The sequence below is a fragment of the Hevea brasiliensis genome, chromosome 15, assembly GCF_030052815.1.
Source record: "Hevea brasiliensis isolate MT/VB/25A 57/8 chromosome 15, ASM3005281v1, whole genome shotgun sequence".
In the NCBI taxonomy this organism is placed as follows: domain Eukaryota; kingdom Viridiplantae; phylum Streptophyta; class Magnoliopsida; order Malpighiales; family Euphorbiaceae; genus Hevea; species Hevea brasiliensis.
Window position 1 is genome coordinate 59,512,237 of NC_079507.1, and position 16,111 is coordinate 59,528,347.

A 16,111-nucleotide genomic window follows, 5' to 3' on the forward strand; every position below is an offset into this window, starting at 1 on the left:
CGCCTCACCGCCCCAGCCTGGCACGCCAGAACGGCCGGAAAACGCGCGCGATTCTCCTGCAAGGCCGCTCAGCCTTTCCTCGCCAAATCCGCCGATCCGGTCACCGATTGGACCGGTCTTGTGTCCACAACTATCTACTCGGCGAGAGCTTTCCATAGACACCAAGAACGCCGAAATCCATCGAGCGGATTGTCCGATTTTAGCTCGGGAAGATTTTAGCCCATTTCGACTTTTGGGCTAGATTTCTCGAAAACCGTGAATCCCACGAGAAAACCGAGGCTACCAGCACGCTCCACTCGACGAGAGCTTCGCGGGATATTAATTTCAAAATTTTCCGACAACGTTTTTCGGTGGGTCCCACGGAACTTCGCAGTGTTTTTCCGAGCATTAAATGAGCTTAGAAAATTCTGAAAAATTTATGTACTAACCCCCGTGTTATGGGCTTCGGGTATTCTCAATTCGCGGAAATTCGGCGATTGACCGGTCCGCAAATTTGGACTGCATGCACCCGTTCTGGAAAAGTCTCCGAATTGGGCCGAGATTTTGCCTACCCCCCCATTGTCAGACGTCCCGAGCGCGTCCCCGAGGTCGGAATCGGCAAAGGTAAACCCGAACCTTTTCTTTTCGTAATTTTCTAGTGCTTAAATAGGATTAAAAATCCGTAAAATATTCGTGGTAGCTTAGAAAATTACGATTCTTTTTGCAATAGCTTAGTAATATTGCTAAGGACCGCGGGGCAAAGTTTTATAATTTTTAGAGCTTGTTTGGGCAGTTTTTGCAAAAATGATCAATAATAAGGACTAAATTGAAATTTTGCGTATTGTGATGGATAATTGATTTGATGGGCCCAGGAGGGGCTGTGTGATATGATTGAACTGTTGATATATGGATTGTGAATATAGAAGTGCGTTTTTAGCCCTTTTGCAGGTTGGGTAGGTCCTAGGTATAGGGGAGACTCTGCCGGATTTTCGGCACGACTTAGGACGTAATTGGTCTTTTTCTTTGTTTGTATTGAGTCAGATTGTATTAATTAGATGTAATGTAATTGTCAGGTGAGCCGGGACAGCCTTCTTCCTCCGCCCAGCCGCCACAGTAATTTGTCGTCAAGTCTGTGAGTAAAATATTAATTTTAATTATAATTTCGATATTATTATATGTTCAGCATGCCCATGCATCACTTATATGAATATATTTATGTAGTTAAACTCTAGGCACGATTTATGTTGCATTCATAATCATAATGTGCCATGAGTGTTGTTGTGGTAATTTGGAGCGGTGTGCGTGCGTTGGCGTGCGTGTGATGTGGTGTGGACTATGGATAGGGCGGGGTAGTCACGCTTGAGTTCTTCGGGACCCGTTCCTTCGAGGGGTAGTCACGGCTTGAGTTCTTCAGGGACCTCGATTTGGTTTATTAAGCGAAAGTCCCGCTTGAGTTCTTCACGGCACGTGTTGGATTTAAGAGAGTCATGCAGGATCAGCTCCCAATATATTATGATTGATGCTACAGGGTGCGTGAGTGCTCCAAATTACCTTTTTGATGCTATGATGTGAATATGATGTTAATGTTGCATTTCACTCTACAGGTTGCATTAGTTTCAGATAGTTATAGAGATTATAGTTAAGATTGATATTTTACTCTCGAAGTGAACGCTCACTCTGTTCAAAAATTTTTACAGCCACGGAGGATATTTTATTCGGTTAACTCGCTTTTATCCTTCGCAGTTGTTTATCCATGTTTGTGTAATTTTAATTACTCCTAGAATTTCCGCATGTGTTAGCGAGATTTATTTGAATTTGGTCCGTAATATTTTTATCATGTTGGACTGTAAACTTAAATATTTTAAGTCTGTTTGATGGATTGGATGAGGAGCCGAGCTCCCATTTATTATTATGTTGATGAGTATGTGGAGGGTGAGCCGAGCTCCCAATGGATTGTTTATTGTGTTTACAGTCGGGTGAGTCGAAAACTCCCGTTGGAAAGTCCATTTTATGGCGGACTCTGTCCGCTTGTTTTCTTGATATTGGGCCCAAATGGGCCTTAGAGTTGGGTTAATGAATAGTTAAGGCTTACTACGGCCTCGGGGCTTTAGGGTGGCCTGTGTCCTAGTCTTGGTCCGCCCATAGGTTGGGTCGTGACAAATGTGGTATCAGAGCTTAGGCTCCAGATTCTTAGGGAATGTTGTCTAAAGTGTCGGGAAGAGTCTACTAGGAGTCACATGCGGAAATATAGGGTCCACATTCGTCTTGCATTGTCATCTTTGCTTCTAGTTTCTGCTCCATATGTTATGTATAAATATGAGTCTATAGAGCCGTAATGTGCGCTTTGAATTTTGTGGGCTAATCTGCTGAATTTCGTGAAAATGCGTAGAAGCGTAAGAGCCGCCATCGCACCAGAGCGGATGTGCTCGACGAGGTGTCAAGACAGATGAGGCGCCGCCAGGAGGCGGGGTAGGAGGCCTAGAGCCGCTCAAGTAGAAGAGCGGCTACCACGCTCAGAACGATCTTTCATGGCACAGGGTCCCATGGACCCCATGGCAGCTACTCTAGCTGGTCTGCAGAGAACCATCGACATGATGGCGCAGTATATGGTCCACCCTTCACAGCAGCAGCAGTCCGCCGCACCAAGAGAGGAATCTTACAAACAGATTATAAATTTCAAGAAGTTGGTGCCTGGTACCTATGATGTGTCAGACGATGCATATCGGTTTTTGGATTCCTGCAGACAGGCAGAAATGTAATTACTGATTGGTGATAGAAGATTGATAGAGTGTATGCAGCACGTCATGGGGCCTATGCCTAGACAATGGATGAATGACTACGTGTTACCCCGGATGGAGGGTTTGACATGGGCTCAGTTTGTGGAACTTTTTATTAATCGGTTTGTGCCAGAAAGCTTCAGAGATCAGAAGCAGTGGGCCTTTGAGGCCTTAAGACAGAATGGCAGGTCTGTAGATGAATATGCTACAGAATTTCTGGAATTGAGCAGATATGCCCCTGCAGCAGTAGCTACAGAAAAGATGAAGGTGAAAAGATTCCTAAAGGGGCTTGACAGGAGATATGCAAACCTGGCCATGATGTCTGATCAGTCTTTTGATGTGGTGGTTGATCGAGCTAGACAGATTGAGATCAGTTATGCTGTGGATGACAGCGGAAGAGCAAAGAAAAACAGAGCAGAGGGTTCCTCAGGTGTCCCTTCCATGGGTACTCCGGATAGTGGTGGCCAGAGTAATTACAGAGGAAAGAGTAGGAACAAGAAAAGTGGTTTTAGACACAAACCACGAGGATTCAGACCAGGGTACGGATCCAGCAGTGGTCACAGTTCAGGGTACAGCAGTTCTGGGTCTGGCTCAGGATCCTCTTTGGCACCGTGTCCACAGTGTGGAAGAGGACATTCAGGACCTTGTTTGATGGGGTCAGGAGTATGCTTCAGGTGTGGCCAACCGGGTCACTTTGCTAGAGACTGCCCCGTTTGATGAGCCACGATGGGGTCACAGGTTCTGTGCAAATGTTCCTCGACAATTGTATCCGGTGCTTCCAACATGGCGGCCTGGGCAACAGGCCGAGGACAAGGGGGACGTGGATTTGGAGGCGGTCAGAGGTAGAAGTCGATATCAAGGTTACGCCACTCGTAGGGTCAAGCTCGGGTTTTCACCCCGACCCACCAGATGCTCAAGCTTCAAATGCGGTTGTGGCGTGTATTCTTCCAGTCTGCTCTTATGAGGCTCGTGTTTTGATAGATCCGGTGCTACGCACTCATTTGTCTCCCCGTGTTTGCCATGAGGTTGGGTAGAAACCCTACAACTTTAGAGTGCCCTTTGTCAAGCAGCTACCCCACTTAGTGACAACATAGATGTAGACATGGTATTTCCGGTAGCCCGGTGGTAGTGGATGGAAAGATCCTCCCAGACTTGGTTCCTCTACCAAGAATGGATTTCGATGTAATCGGGATGGACTGGTTGGCAACTCATTATGCCACCTTAGACTGCAGAACAAAGGTATACTTCCACATACCGTGTGGAAGAGTTTAGCTTTGATGGTGACAGAGCGTGGCTCCATATAATTTGGTGTCGCAATTAGTGCCGTAAAAATGTTGAGGCGTGGATGCCAAGGGTATTTGGCATTGGTGAGAGATACATCCGTAGAAGGTGTCAATATGGAAAATGTTCTGTTGTCGAGAATTCATGGATGTCTTCCCTGAAGAGCTTCCGTGGTTGCCACCGTAAAGGGAATAGAGTTCGCATTGATGTTATTCCTACAAACCCCATATCCATGCCACCTTACAGGATGGCACCAATGAATTGAAAGAGTCAAGGAGCAACTACAGGAGCTTTTGGACAAGGGTTTCATACGTCCGAGCACTTCACCCCGGGTGCTCTGCTCTATTCGTGAGAAAGAAGGATGGGTCGTTGAGGTTGTGTATTGACTATAGAAGTGAACAAAGTGGTATGAAGAACAAGTATCCACTTCCTCGGATCGATGATCTATTTGATCACCCAAGGGGCTAGATTCTTTTCCAAGATAGACTGCGATCGTGCTACCATCGCTTGAGAATCGTGGATGAGGACGTGTCCAAAACGGCTTTCGTGACAAGATATGGTCATTATGAGTTCTTGGTGATGTCTTTTGGACTCACTAATGCACCAGACCTTCATGGACTTGATGAACAGGTGTTCAAGCCATTTTTGGACCGCTTTGTCATCGTATTCATAGATGACATTCTCGTATACTCGCATCGAGGAAGAACACGTGTGGCACTTGAGGATGGTGTTGCAGACGTTGAGGGAGCACCAGCTATACGCCAAATTTTCAAAATGTGAATTTTGGCTAGAAAGCATCTCATTCTTGGGACACGTGGTTTCTAGAGACGGTATTCAAGTGGATCCCAAGAAAATTGAAGTCAGAATCGATTGGCTTAGGCCTACAAATACCACCGAGGTGCGAAGTTTTCTCGGTTTAGTGGCTACTATAGGCGTTTTGTACAAGATTTCTCCAAGATAGCGGCTCCCTTAACTAAGTTGACCAGAAGAATGTTCCATTCATTTGGACAGATGATCGAGGAGAGTTTCCGTAAGCTCAAGGAGTGTCTAACCACCGCCTCGTGTTGACACTACTGTGAGTGGTGAAGGATACACCGTGTATTGTGACGCCCAGAGTTGGCCTAGGTGTGTTTTGATGCAGAATGGAAAGGTAGTGGCTTATGCTTCAAGGCACCAAGAGGCATGAGCAGAACTACCCCACCCATGATTTGGAAATGGCGGTGTAGTCTTTGCACTAAAAACTGGAGACACTACTGTATGGGGAAGTGTGCGAGATATACACCGACCACAAGAGTTTGAAGTACATCTTCCAACAGAGGGACTTAAACTTGAGACAGAGGAGATGGATGGAGCTTCAAAGATTATGATTGCACCATCCAAGACCACCACGGGAAGGCAAATGTTGTGGCAGATGCTTTGAGTAGGAAATCTTCCGGCGCTTAGCACATTTCGAGAGAAGAGACCATTGATTCAGAGGTACATGAGTTGATGGATCAAGGTTTAATCCTAGATCTTTCAGATGAGGGGTATTGTTGGCTCACTTTTCAAGTGAGGCCACTTGAGGGACAGAGTTAGAGTTTCCAAAGACAGAGACCAACAATTGATGAAGATTATAGAAAGAGTACAAAGAAGGTGAAGGTGGTGAGTTTAGATTTGCCAATGATGGCGCCCTAGTGCAAGGTTCTAGAATATGTGTGCCCGATGTGGACAATCTCAGAATGAAATCATGCAAGAGGCACACTACACACATGACAAGATTCACCTGTGTTCCACCAAAATGTACCATGATGTGAAAGATAGCTATTGGTGGAATGGCATGAAGAGAGACATAGCAGACTTTGTGTCCAAGTGCTTGACTTGTCGAAGGTGAAGTTTGAACACCAGAGACCGTCGTGAAGCTGCAAGAGCTCCCTATCCCGTAATGGAAGTGGGAAATGATCACTATGGATTTTGTGACGGGGTTGCCTCGCATCACGCGAGGATATGACTCGATATGGGTAATTGTAGACCGTCGACCAAATCAGCTCACCTCTTACCAGAAGACTACATACTCGTGGCACAAGATGCCCGGCTCTACATTCGAGAAATAGTCGATTGCATGGAGTTCCGCCCATAATATCCGACAGAGGCCCCGCTCACTTCTCGGTTTTGGAGAAAGTTGCAGAGGCACTTGGCACACAATTGAACTTCGATGACCTTCCACCCTCGCATGCACGGACAAATTGAAAGGACAATCCAAACATCGGAAGACATGCTCCGCATGAGTGTCTTGGATTTTGGAGGTCAATGGGATGAGCAACTAGCTTTGGTGGAGTTTGCCTACAACAACGATTATCACTCCAAAGATAGGATGGCACCCTATGAGGCACTATATGGAAGAAAGTGTAGGTCTCCTCTGTGTTGGACAGAAATGGGGAAGCGAAGGTGCATGATGTAGACCTAGTGCAAGACACTTGAGGTAGTTCCTTTAATCGTGGAACGATCAAGACAATTTCGAGGCGTAAGAGTTATGCACTTGCACGGAGGGATGTGGAGTTTGCAAGGCGACTATGTATTCCTCAAGGTTTCTCCAATGAAGGGAGTCATGAGATTTGGAAAGAAGGGCAAGTTGGCACCTCGGTATATCGGACCTTTTGAGGTTACTGATAGAGTTGGAGCAGCTTGCTCACGGTTGGAGCTACCACCCAACCTTTTCACGCTCATCCCGTGTTTCACATCTCCATGCTCAGAAATACATTCCCGATCCTTCTCATGTAATCGCAAATGATGTGATAGAGCTAAAAGAGAACTTGACATTTGAGGAGCGACAGAGCCATAGTGGACTACCAAGTGAAATAGTGAGATCCAAACTGATCCCTATGGTTAAGGTTTTGTGGAGGAGCCAGTGAGTGGAAGAGTGCACCTGGGAGTCAGAACGGGACATGCGTAGCAAGTACCCTTACTTGTTCAATGTATAATCATGTACTTTATTCTGCCTTGTGTAAAAATTCGAGGACGAATTTTCTGTAAGGGGGGAAGAATGTAACACCCCAAAATTTTATTAATTATGGGTATTTTTGATATTTAAATTTTATTTAAATTTTAGGACATTTTTTGAGATTTTTCGGATTTTAAAAATCGGGTTCGATTTTCCAAAATATAAACTTTGATGATTTTTAAAAATTAATTTAAAGACCACGTGGCAAAACTAAAAATATATTTGGAGTCTACGATTTTTCTCGAGTTTTCGAATTTTTTCGAATTTTTGACCTCGTTTCGGTCCCGAGGCGAGTAAAAATTCAAAATTTTGTATTTCGAATCGAACCGCCGATCGAATCGATCGGATCGGACCGGCCGAATCGGACCGGTCTCTTCTCTTTTCTTCCTCTTCCTCCGACGCCTCCCCTTCTCTCTCTCTCTTTTCTCTCCTCCTCCCCCGCCACGGCCACCGCTCCTCGCCTCCTCGCGCCGCCTCACTGGCCCCAGCCCGGCACGCCAGAACGGCCGGAAACGCGCGATTCTCCTCTGCGCGCCGCTTCCTCGGCCAAATCCGCCGATCCGGTCACCGATTGGACCGGGTCTTGTGTCCAAAACCATCTACTCGAGAGCTTTCCATAGACACCAAGAACGCCGAAATCCATCGAGCGGATTGTCCGATTTTAGCTCGGGAAGATTTTAGCCCATTTCGACTTTTGGGCTAGATTTCTCGAAAACCGTGAATCCCACGAGAAAACCGAGGCTACCAGCACGCTCCACTCGACGAGAGCTTCGCGGGATATTAATTTCAAAATTTTCCGACAACGTTTTTGGTGGGTCCCACGAACTTCGCAGTTGTTTTTCCGAGCATTAATTTCGCTTAGAAAATTGTGAAATATTTATGTACTAACCGCCGTGTTATGGGCTTCGTGTAGGTATTCTCTATTCGCGGAAATTCGACAGTTGACCGGGTCTGCAAATTTCGGACTGCATGCACTGCTACGGAAAAGTCTCCGACTGGGCCGAGATTTTGCCTACCCCCCAATTGTCAGACGTCCCGAGCGCGTCCCCGAGGTCGGAATCGGCAAAGGTAAACCCGAACCTTTTCTTTTCGTAATTTTCTAGTGCTTAAATAGGATTAAAAATCCGTAAAATATTCGTGGTAGCTTAGAAAATTACGATTCTTTTTGCAATAGCTTAGTAATATTGCTAAGGACCGCTGGGCAAAGTTTTATAATTTTTAGAGCTTGTTTGGGCAGTTTTTGCAAAAATGATCAATAATAAGGACTAAATTGAAATTTTGCGTATTGTGATGGATAATTGATTTGATGGGCCCAGGAGGGGCTGTGTGATATGATTGAACTGTTGATATATGGATTGTGAATATAGAAGTGCGTTTTTAGCCCTTTTGCAGGTTGGGTAGGTCCTAGGTATAGTGGAGACTCACGGATTTTCGCACGACTTAGGGCGTAATTGGTCTTTTTCTTTGTTTGTATTGAGTCGATTGTATTAATTAGATGTAATGTAATTGTCAGTGAGCGATGCCTTCTTCCTCCGCCACCGCCACAAAGTAATTTGTCGTCAAGTCTGTGAGTAAAATATTAATTTTAATTATAATTTCGATATTATTATATGTTCAGCATGCCCATGCATCACTTATATGAATATATTTATGTAGTTAAACTCTAGGCACGATTTATGTTGCATTCATAACTGTTAATGTGCCATGAGTGTTGTTGTGGTAATTTGGAGCAGTGTGCGTGCGTTGGCGTCGTGTGATGTGGTGTGGACTATGGATAGGACGGGTAGTCACTGCTTGAGTTCTTCGCTGGGAACCGATCCTTCGAGGGGTAGTCACGGCTTTAGTTCTTCTCTGGGAACCTCGATTTGGTTTATTGCGAAAGTCCCGCTTGAGTTCTTCACGGCACTGTGTTGGATTTAAGAGAGTCATGCAGGATCAGCTCCCAATATATTATGATTGATGCTACAGGGTGCGTGAGTGCTCCAAATTACCTTTTTGATGCTATGATGTGAATATGATGTTAATGTTGCATTTCACTCTACAGGTTGCATTAGTTTCAGATAGTTATAGAGATTATAGTTAAGATTGATATTTTACTCTCTGAGTCGAACGCTCACTCCTGTTCAAAAATTTTTACAGGCCACAGGAGGATATTTTATTCTGGGTTAACCTGCTTTTATCCTTCGCAGGTTGTTTATCCATGTTTGTGTAATTTTAATTACTCCTAGAATTTCCGCATGTGTTAGCAGTATTTATTTGAATTTGGTCTGTAATATTTTTATCATGTTGGACCTGTAAACTTAAATATTTTAAGTCTGTTTGATGGATTGGATGAGGGAGCTGAGCTCCCATTTATTATTATGTTGATGAGTATGTGGAGGGTGAGCTGAGCTCCCCAATGGATTGTTTATTGTGTTTACAGGTCGGGTGAGTCGAAAACTCCCCGTTGGAAAGTCCATTTTATGGCCGACTGTCCGTTTGTTTTCTTGATATTGGGCCCAAATGGGCCTTAGAGTTGGGTTAATGAATAGTTAAGGCTTACTACGGGCCTCGGGGGCTTTAGGCTGGCCCAGGTCCTAGTGCCGGTCCGGCCCATAGGTTGGGTCGTGACATTAGGACAATGAAAATTGAACATTATTATTATTATTATTATTATTATTATTATTATTATTATTTTTTAGATGATCACATGGAGAAAAAAATTGTGTTCCATGAAAATATTGCCGAAAGATATATATATATATATAAAAGTAAGGGAGATACTTAATTAGAGGCTCAAATTTTGATAATCAGGTTTTAGATACTTAATGATTCGTATGACTCAATTTAAAATTAATTTGTTTTAATTGGCACCAATCAACTCGAAATTTGACTCAAAATTTATTTTTATAATAAAAAAATAGTATTTTAACTCGATATAAGAAGTAACCTACAAATTAACTTGATTATGATTCAAAATTCTTTTAACATAATAATTAAAATTTAAATCTATCAAAACCCATCCATTTTCCACATCTAAACATAACATATATATATTTAATGATCATATTATTCAAATTAATTATAATGGTTTTTACAAACCATACGTCCATAGTTGAAAACTATTAGTATTAGTCAATTGTTTAAACTTGAAACCAAGTCATTAAAGGAAAAAAAATGGTTATAAATAAGCTTCATTGAAAATGTGCCTTAATTTTAAGATGATTCGCTTTCTTTGAGCAAAAAATTTTGATTAGTTTTATTATTTGAATTAGTAAACTAATTCATTGACATTCTTGCTCTTTTTTTATAAAAAAAAAAAAAAAAAGAATTACGGTAGACTACTCTTTATATACATGAAAAAAGCCAACATTGCCCAATTTGAGTTGCGTTTCAGCAATCTCATTTCTTAAAAAAGTTAATTTTTACTCTATAATAATGTAAAATAATTTGGCCATGTAGCCATTATTGACCATATAAGATACGAGTAAAATCACACCTAACCAGATAGAGCATATAGCCACAAACGTCATGTATATTTAGCTTCTAAAACTTGAACATCCATCAATGGATAAAATTGAAGTTGCAAGCACTGAGGGATTTGGGTCTTAACTCATTATGATTATACCGATTCGTGGCTAATTTTGAGAAGCTTAGCAAATCTGGTAAAACAGAGAGAGGATTAGAATTTCAATCTTAGCCCATCTCCAAATTCCAAATGCAATGCCATTTTCTGGTTTGAAATAAAGAAATGATTTGTAGATGGAAAATTTTCAAGAAACTTAACTCCAAAACCTGTTTCCTTGATAAAATAGCTACTTCCTTGTTGAAATAAACATGTGGCAAAAACCCAGATGCCAAGAACTCTCATCCTAGCTAATATCCATACCAAATCAACACAATCATATATAGTATTCAATAATTTGTTTTAGTGACAAGTTTAAGCTATTATTAGCAGGTCAAATGTTTTTATATTTGTTTTGTAAAAAATATTTTTTATATATTTTTTAATATTTATAACATTAAGAGCTTGTTAACAAAAAACATTTTAATAAAAAATTAAATAAATTTTAAAGAGAGTACCATTCTTTTCTAAAAAAATAAAGTTATTTTTGATAAATTTTAATGACCTTATTAAAATATAAAAATACTTATATATGTATTATATCATTAGTTTAATATTGTAATTAAATAATAAAAAATAATTTTCATTAAATTTTTTTTTTATATACAAGAATTTCCATAAATTTTACTTTTATAAGAGAAAATTGAAAATCAAAAGGCCAGTTAAATGAATTTAGAAATATGCCTTTGTTTATTAAAATGATAATGGGGATATTTTATATATAATTAAAAATGAATTTGATGGTTGATTGTTGGGGTACACTTAATCAAATAAATCACTGAAAAGAATGTTTGTGGCTTCTCTCATAAGTGCTGTCTTCTGTCCTCTGTAAACAATTATTCTGCCACTTTTGGAGGAAATAGATTTCCTCCATTCCCAAATTAAAAATAAATAAAAACATTCAGTCCTTAGCAGCCAAGACACCAATATCTTGATTTGGTAGAAATATAAATATTTCTATTTCATTCTCAGTATCAATTTGCCGTAACAAAAGCTAATTAAACATGCAAAACCTACATTCAAAAGCAGAACCAAAACTCCTCTAATTAACTAAAAGTTCCAAATTTCCAACTGCTGACATTTTGTATATATGTGATTTTCTATTTTTTGGCTTAGAAATTAATTCCTACATAATGGAACATGCATTTGGGTTTTCATCGCTAAAGAAGGTTGTGAATTTCTCGTCTGCTGCGTTGGGGCTAGGAAGTGCTTGAACCACATTCCTAACATAGCCAGAAGGTGCCCTTTTGTCGTAGGCTTGAGCAACGTAAGGATATGCCACCAAGTTGTAGGGTATATAGGGCCAAAACTCAGCTCTCTTTCCTGTGCTTCTCACTTTCTTTAAGACCTTGTTTGGCTCAACGTATCCACTTACTGTTACCCGGCTTTGCTTTCTGTTTACCTCGACCGACCTTACACCTACATGTCCAAAATAAACAAAAGGAACCCATTAATTATTTGTAGTACCTCTGTGATCAGAACTGTTTGAAGCAATTTAGCTGGTTGGTTCATTCACAAACTTAAGTTAGAGGTGGTGTTTGGTTTGCTTTATTTATTATGGAAAATGATGTCTTTTTGCTATCAATAGTGCTTTCAGAAAATCTTGCTATTTCAAATTGTACTTTTTGCTTACTTCAAAGAGAAATGTTTTGGCCTCAGATGTTGAATTTTGCCTCACTTGCATAAGACAAATCACTTACGTAAGCCGAAGTAGCCAAAGGGTAACTGGAAGTAGCAACGTCTCTCTGCTGAAAACTTTTATGATGTTTGCAGATTGATTTTGTAAGGAGGGCTTCAATGAGAGAACAGAGTCAATGCTTAGGTCTCTTCTTCCCCACTTCCCCATACGGGCGAGCTCAGAATCTCTGTCTTCTTTGACTATTTTTATTTTATGAATTTTCTTTTAATGAGGCCTCCAGGCTCCATGCGCAGCCTATATATTTTGGCCGCGAAGAAGAATTCCCAAACAAAGACAAAGAAAGTTGAGGGGAAAAAGGATCAATAGAGAAGCAGATTCTTCTAAAAAGATTTAAGGGACTAATTGATGAGACATTTTTCAAGTCCTTGAATTGTGTAGAAAGCTTTTGGTGAGTAATTTTCAGGCTTCATTTACTGATTTGTGTAAATGGTAAAGCCAAGCATATACTTTGTTGAAGCTTTGAATGCTTCATAAATCTTACTTCCTTTTTGGATATCATAATATATTCATGAAGAACAGTGGAAAGATTTTATTGAAGAAAACGAGAGAGAAAGAGAGCTTAAGCTTAAAGACTTATAACCTTTCATGTTGGAAACAGAATTCTTAACTCTCCTTTCACAGCCATCACAGTCCATTTTCACTTTGATATCAACTGTCTGAAACAAAACAAATAGATATCATTCTTAATAAGCAATCAAAGATCGAAACCTATATCAGAGATAAAGATATGACAAACCTGCATTGGCTTGCGCTTCCTCTTTTTTCTTGCGACGGTAAATAAGTCAGAAAGATAATCTGAAAGAGAATCAAGAGCACCCATTTTCTTTCCAAAGCTAAAGCAGAGCGTTTCAGAGAGAGAGAGAGAGAGAGAGAGAGAGAGAGAGAGGGTTATAAGTATGGAGAAGACAGAAGAGTTGAGGATTGATGGAAATAAATGTAGCGTAATCGGTGTATATATATATAAGAAGGTAAAAACTATGATTGATTTGCTGAGGAACCGTGTTGGTGCAAGTTGTCCTTTTAATTAGATATAAATATAAATATCAATTAAATAATAAAGATAGTGACTCGTGTGCCTAAATCATGCAATTTAAACCTGTCATGGTCCGATTTAAATTGAAATTGATTTAAATGAAATTATTTTTTTCTCTTTTTTAAATTGGATTAAAAACGGTTCATCCGATTTCGAGTTCAAAATAACCTTTTAAAAAATTTGAATGGTTGAATTGCATTAATATTATAATCGATTTAAAATTAAGATTAAAAAATCATGTAATCTGATAAATTTCTGATTCTGATAGTTAAAAATTGATAATTTTGACCCAAAATTAGACAATTATGAACTGATGGCCACGTCCAATGCAAACCCATCTTAAAAAAAAAATTGTGTTAGAAAGTTGTTTGCTTGTATGATTTGATAGGTTTGCGTGAAGCTGTTTTCTTTAAGCCCAATGACAAGGAAGAAACTGTTGTAAAGTGTTTTGGCGTTTTCTCAGTACTCTGCCCTACACCCTCTGTTGCTTCATGTTTTCCTCTTTTTTCATTTTTTTTCAGTAAACTTTAATTTAATAATGTTAAAATTATTTATTAAATTTATATTATTTTAAATTTAAATTTCAATTATAATTAAATAAATAAGTAAATTACAAAAGGCAAAAAATTATATGGAGGAATTAAAGTAGCAGTCATCATTAATTTAATGGGTAAATATATGACACGCATTCCTCGGTGGATTGTGATTGGGTCATACTTTTTTTTTTTTTTTTTAATTCTTCTAATTTTGGTTAGTGATCTGGAGCCCAACTGTCAATGATCATTGCACGTGTTTCGTCCAGGCTGGTTCTTCTGCTTTGCCATTTTTACAACCCTTTCACATCTAAACGCGGTGTTTAGTTGTGTCTCTGCTGCCATGTCGTTTAAACGGCATGTATTCCCGTTAATTAAATGAAGAATATAATTGGATTTTTCTTTTATCATATTAACCTCTACGAGATAAAAATATTAATATGCAAAATTTATAAAATTTTTATTTTTAAATTAATGATATTAAAATTATTTTTAAAAATTATGAAATTTTAAATTTTAATAAAAATCAATTGTAAAAAAAAAATTATATGAAGGTATATATTTTAAGGTGGCAATTGGTAGTAACCCTTACAATCAAATCCCAATCAATCATTAATTGATATATGACACCAACTTGACAGGGAAATTCCCGCGGCTTGCAAATAGTCTCTCAGCCTCCATTATTCATCTGCTTGTCATTTTCTCTATTTCTGCCAATTGGTTGCTCTAGTCAACATGTACTAACCAATAACCCACGATTCGGCACCACATTTCCCTTCCAATTTCCCAATTTTTCTTTCTAGCAATTCTGAAATTTGCATTTTTCCCCTTTTATTAATGAAGTAGCCCACATAGAACCTTGCTCGTTTTCGTGTGACAAGACTTGTATCTAAGCCTCAAGCCACGCACGACAGCCACAAGCAATCAGCAATTTTTTTTTTTTTTTTATAAAAAACATTTTTTAATATAAAAAAATTTGTTTCTTATTTTTACAATTAGCTTATGATTTTACTTCAAATTTGAAATCTCCAAATTTTAAAAATAATTCTAATATCATTACTTTGAGCTGCTTATTACATCCTTTACATATGGAAATTCCGGATTTGTAATTTCCAATCTGAAGCTGCAGTATTAATTTCATAATAATTATTTCCTCCATTCATTCATTCACATATAATAATCATATTTAGAGTTTTCATAATAATTAAATAAATAATTAAATAACCTTGTTTTTATAAAAAAAAATAATTTACTTAATTATTTTTTAAAAAAAAGTTTTAAAAAATAAATATTAACCTAACAAATAATTGCTTTAATTAAAAATAAGAGGATAATATTAGTTCTAGAAAAATTATATAAATATTTATTATATTTTATAGAGATAAAGAATAAAATTAAAAAAAATTTAATTTTTTAAATGTAACTATTATTTATAGATAAATGGAGTGTTAAACGTAATTAATTTCTTAAAACCATTAAAATATTTATTTCGTATGTATTACATATGATCCCTGACTTTCTGACTTCAATTATTTGTTGCAGCAAAATTGAATTTTCAATTTTATTAAGCCCTCAAAAACTAGTGGTTTTTAATTGACAATCTTGATTAATCCAATGATACAAGTTTTGTTGTTTGGTGTAGTTCTAGCTAATTTCCACACCAACTTAGTTCCTGGAGGCAAATGATTGCAAAGATAGTTCACTACGGATATTTGAATATTTCTTTTCTTGCTCAGTTTCGTATTTGAACACCATGAAAAGGATTCAAAATAGCATGAATTACTATTTAGTCCTTAGTATTGCTATATTTTAATACATTAATTGATTATTGAGTTTTAATTTTGTCAATTAATAAATCCTTTCATCTGATTTGTCCTTAATATTAATTATTATTTAATTTTTAAATATTGACATCATCCACAAATCAATTCACATATCTCGAAAATTTACATTAGCTAGTTTTATGAAATTTGATTTTATCTACCGAATAATTCCTTTATTAATAATATAGTGCCTGTTTAATATTGTATTTAAAAAGTTAAAATTATTTTTTTGAATAAAAGTATTATTTTAAATGTTATTAAAAAAATAATTAAAAAAAATAATTTTACTATTTTAACATTCTTATAATTAAAATTTCTTAAATTTAATTTTAAATTATTTTTTAAAATGTTGAAGAGCCAAAATTGTTTTTCTAATTAAAAGTATTATTGAGGCTAGCTATAGCT

At 38.2% G+C, this 16,111-nt stretch overlaps 1 protein-coding gene across 1 annotated transcript; it reads right to left on the minus strand.

Annotated features, from left to right (window-relative positions):
- Window positions 1-11,553: 11,553 nt before the first annotated feature.
- LOC110640614 (heavy metal-associated isoprenylated plant protein 20) lies at window positions 11,554-13,294 on the minus strand. The gene is made up of 3 exons (XM_021791983.2): window positions 13,054-13,294; window positions 12,898-12,973; window positions 11,554-12,037 (listed from the first exon to the last, which is right to left on the minus strand). The coding sequence occupies exons 1-3, from the start codon at window positions 13,135-13,137 to the stop codon at window positions 11,745-11,747; spliced, it is 453 nt and encodes a 150-aa protein (XP_021647675.2). The 5' UTR covers window positions 13,138-13,294; the 3' UTR covers window positions 11,554-11,744.
- Between the last annotated feature and the right edge of the window lie 2,817 nt (window positions 13,295-16,111).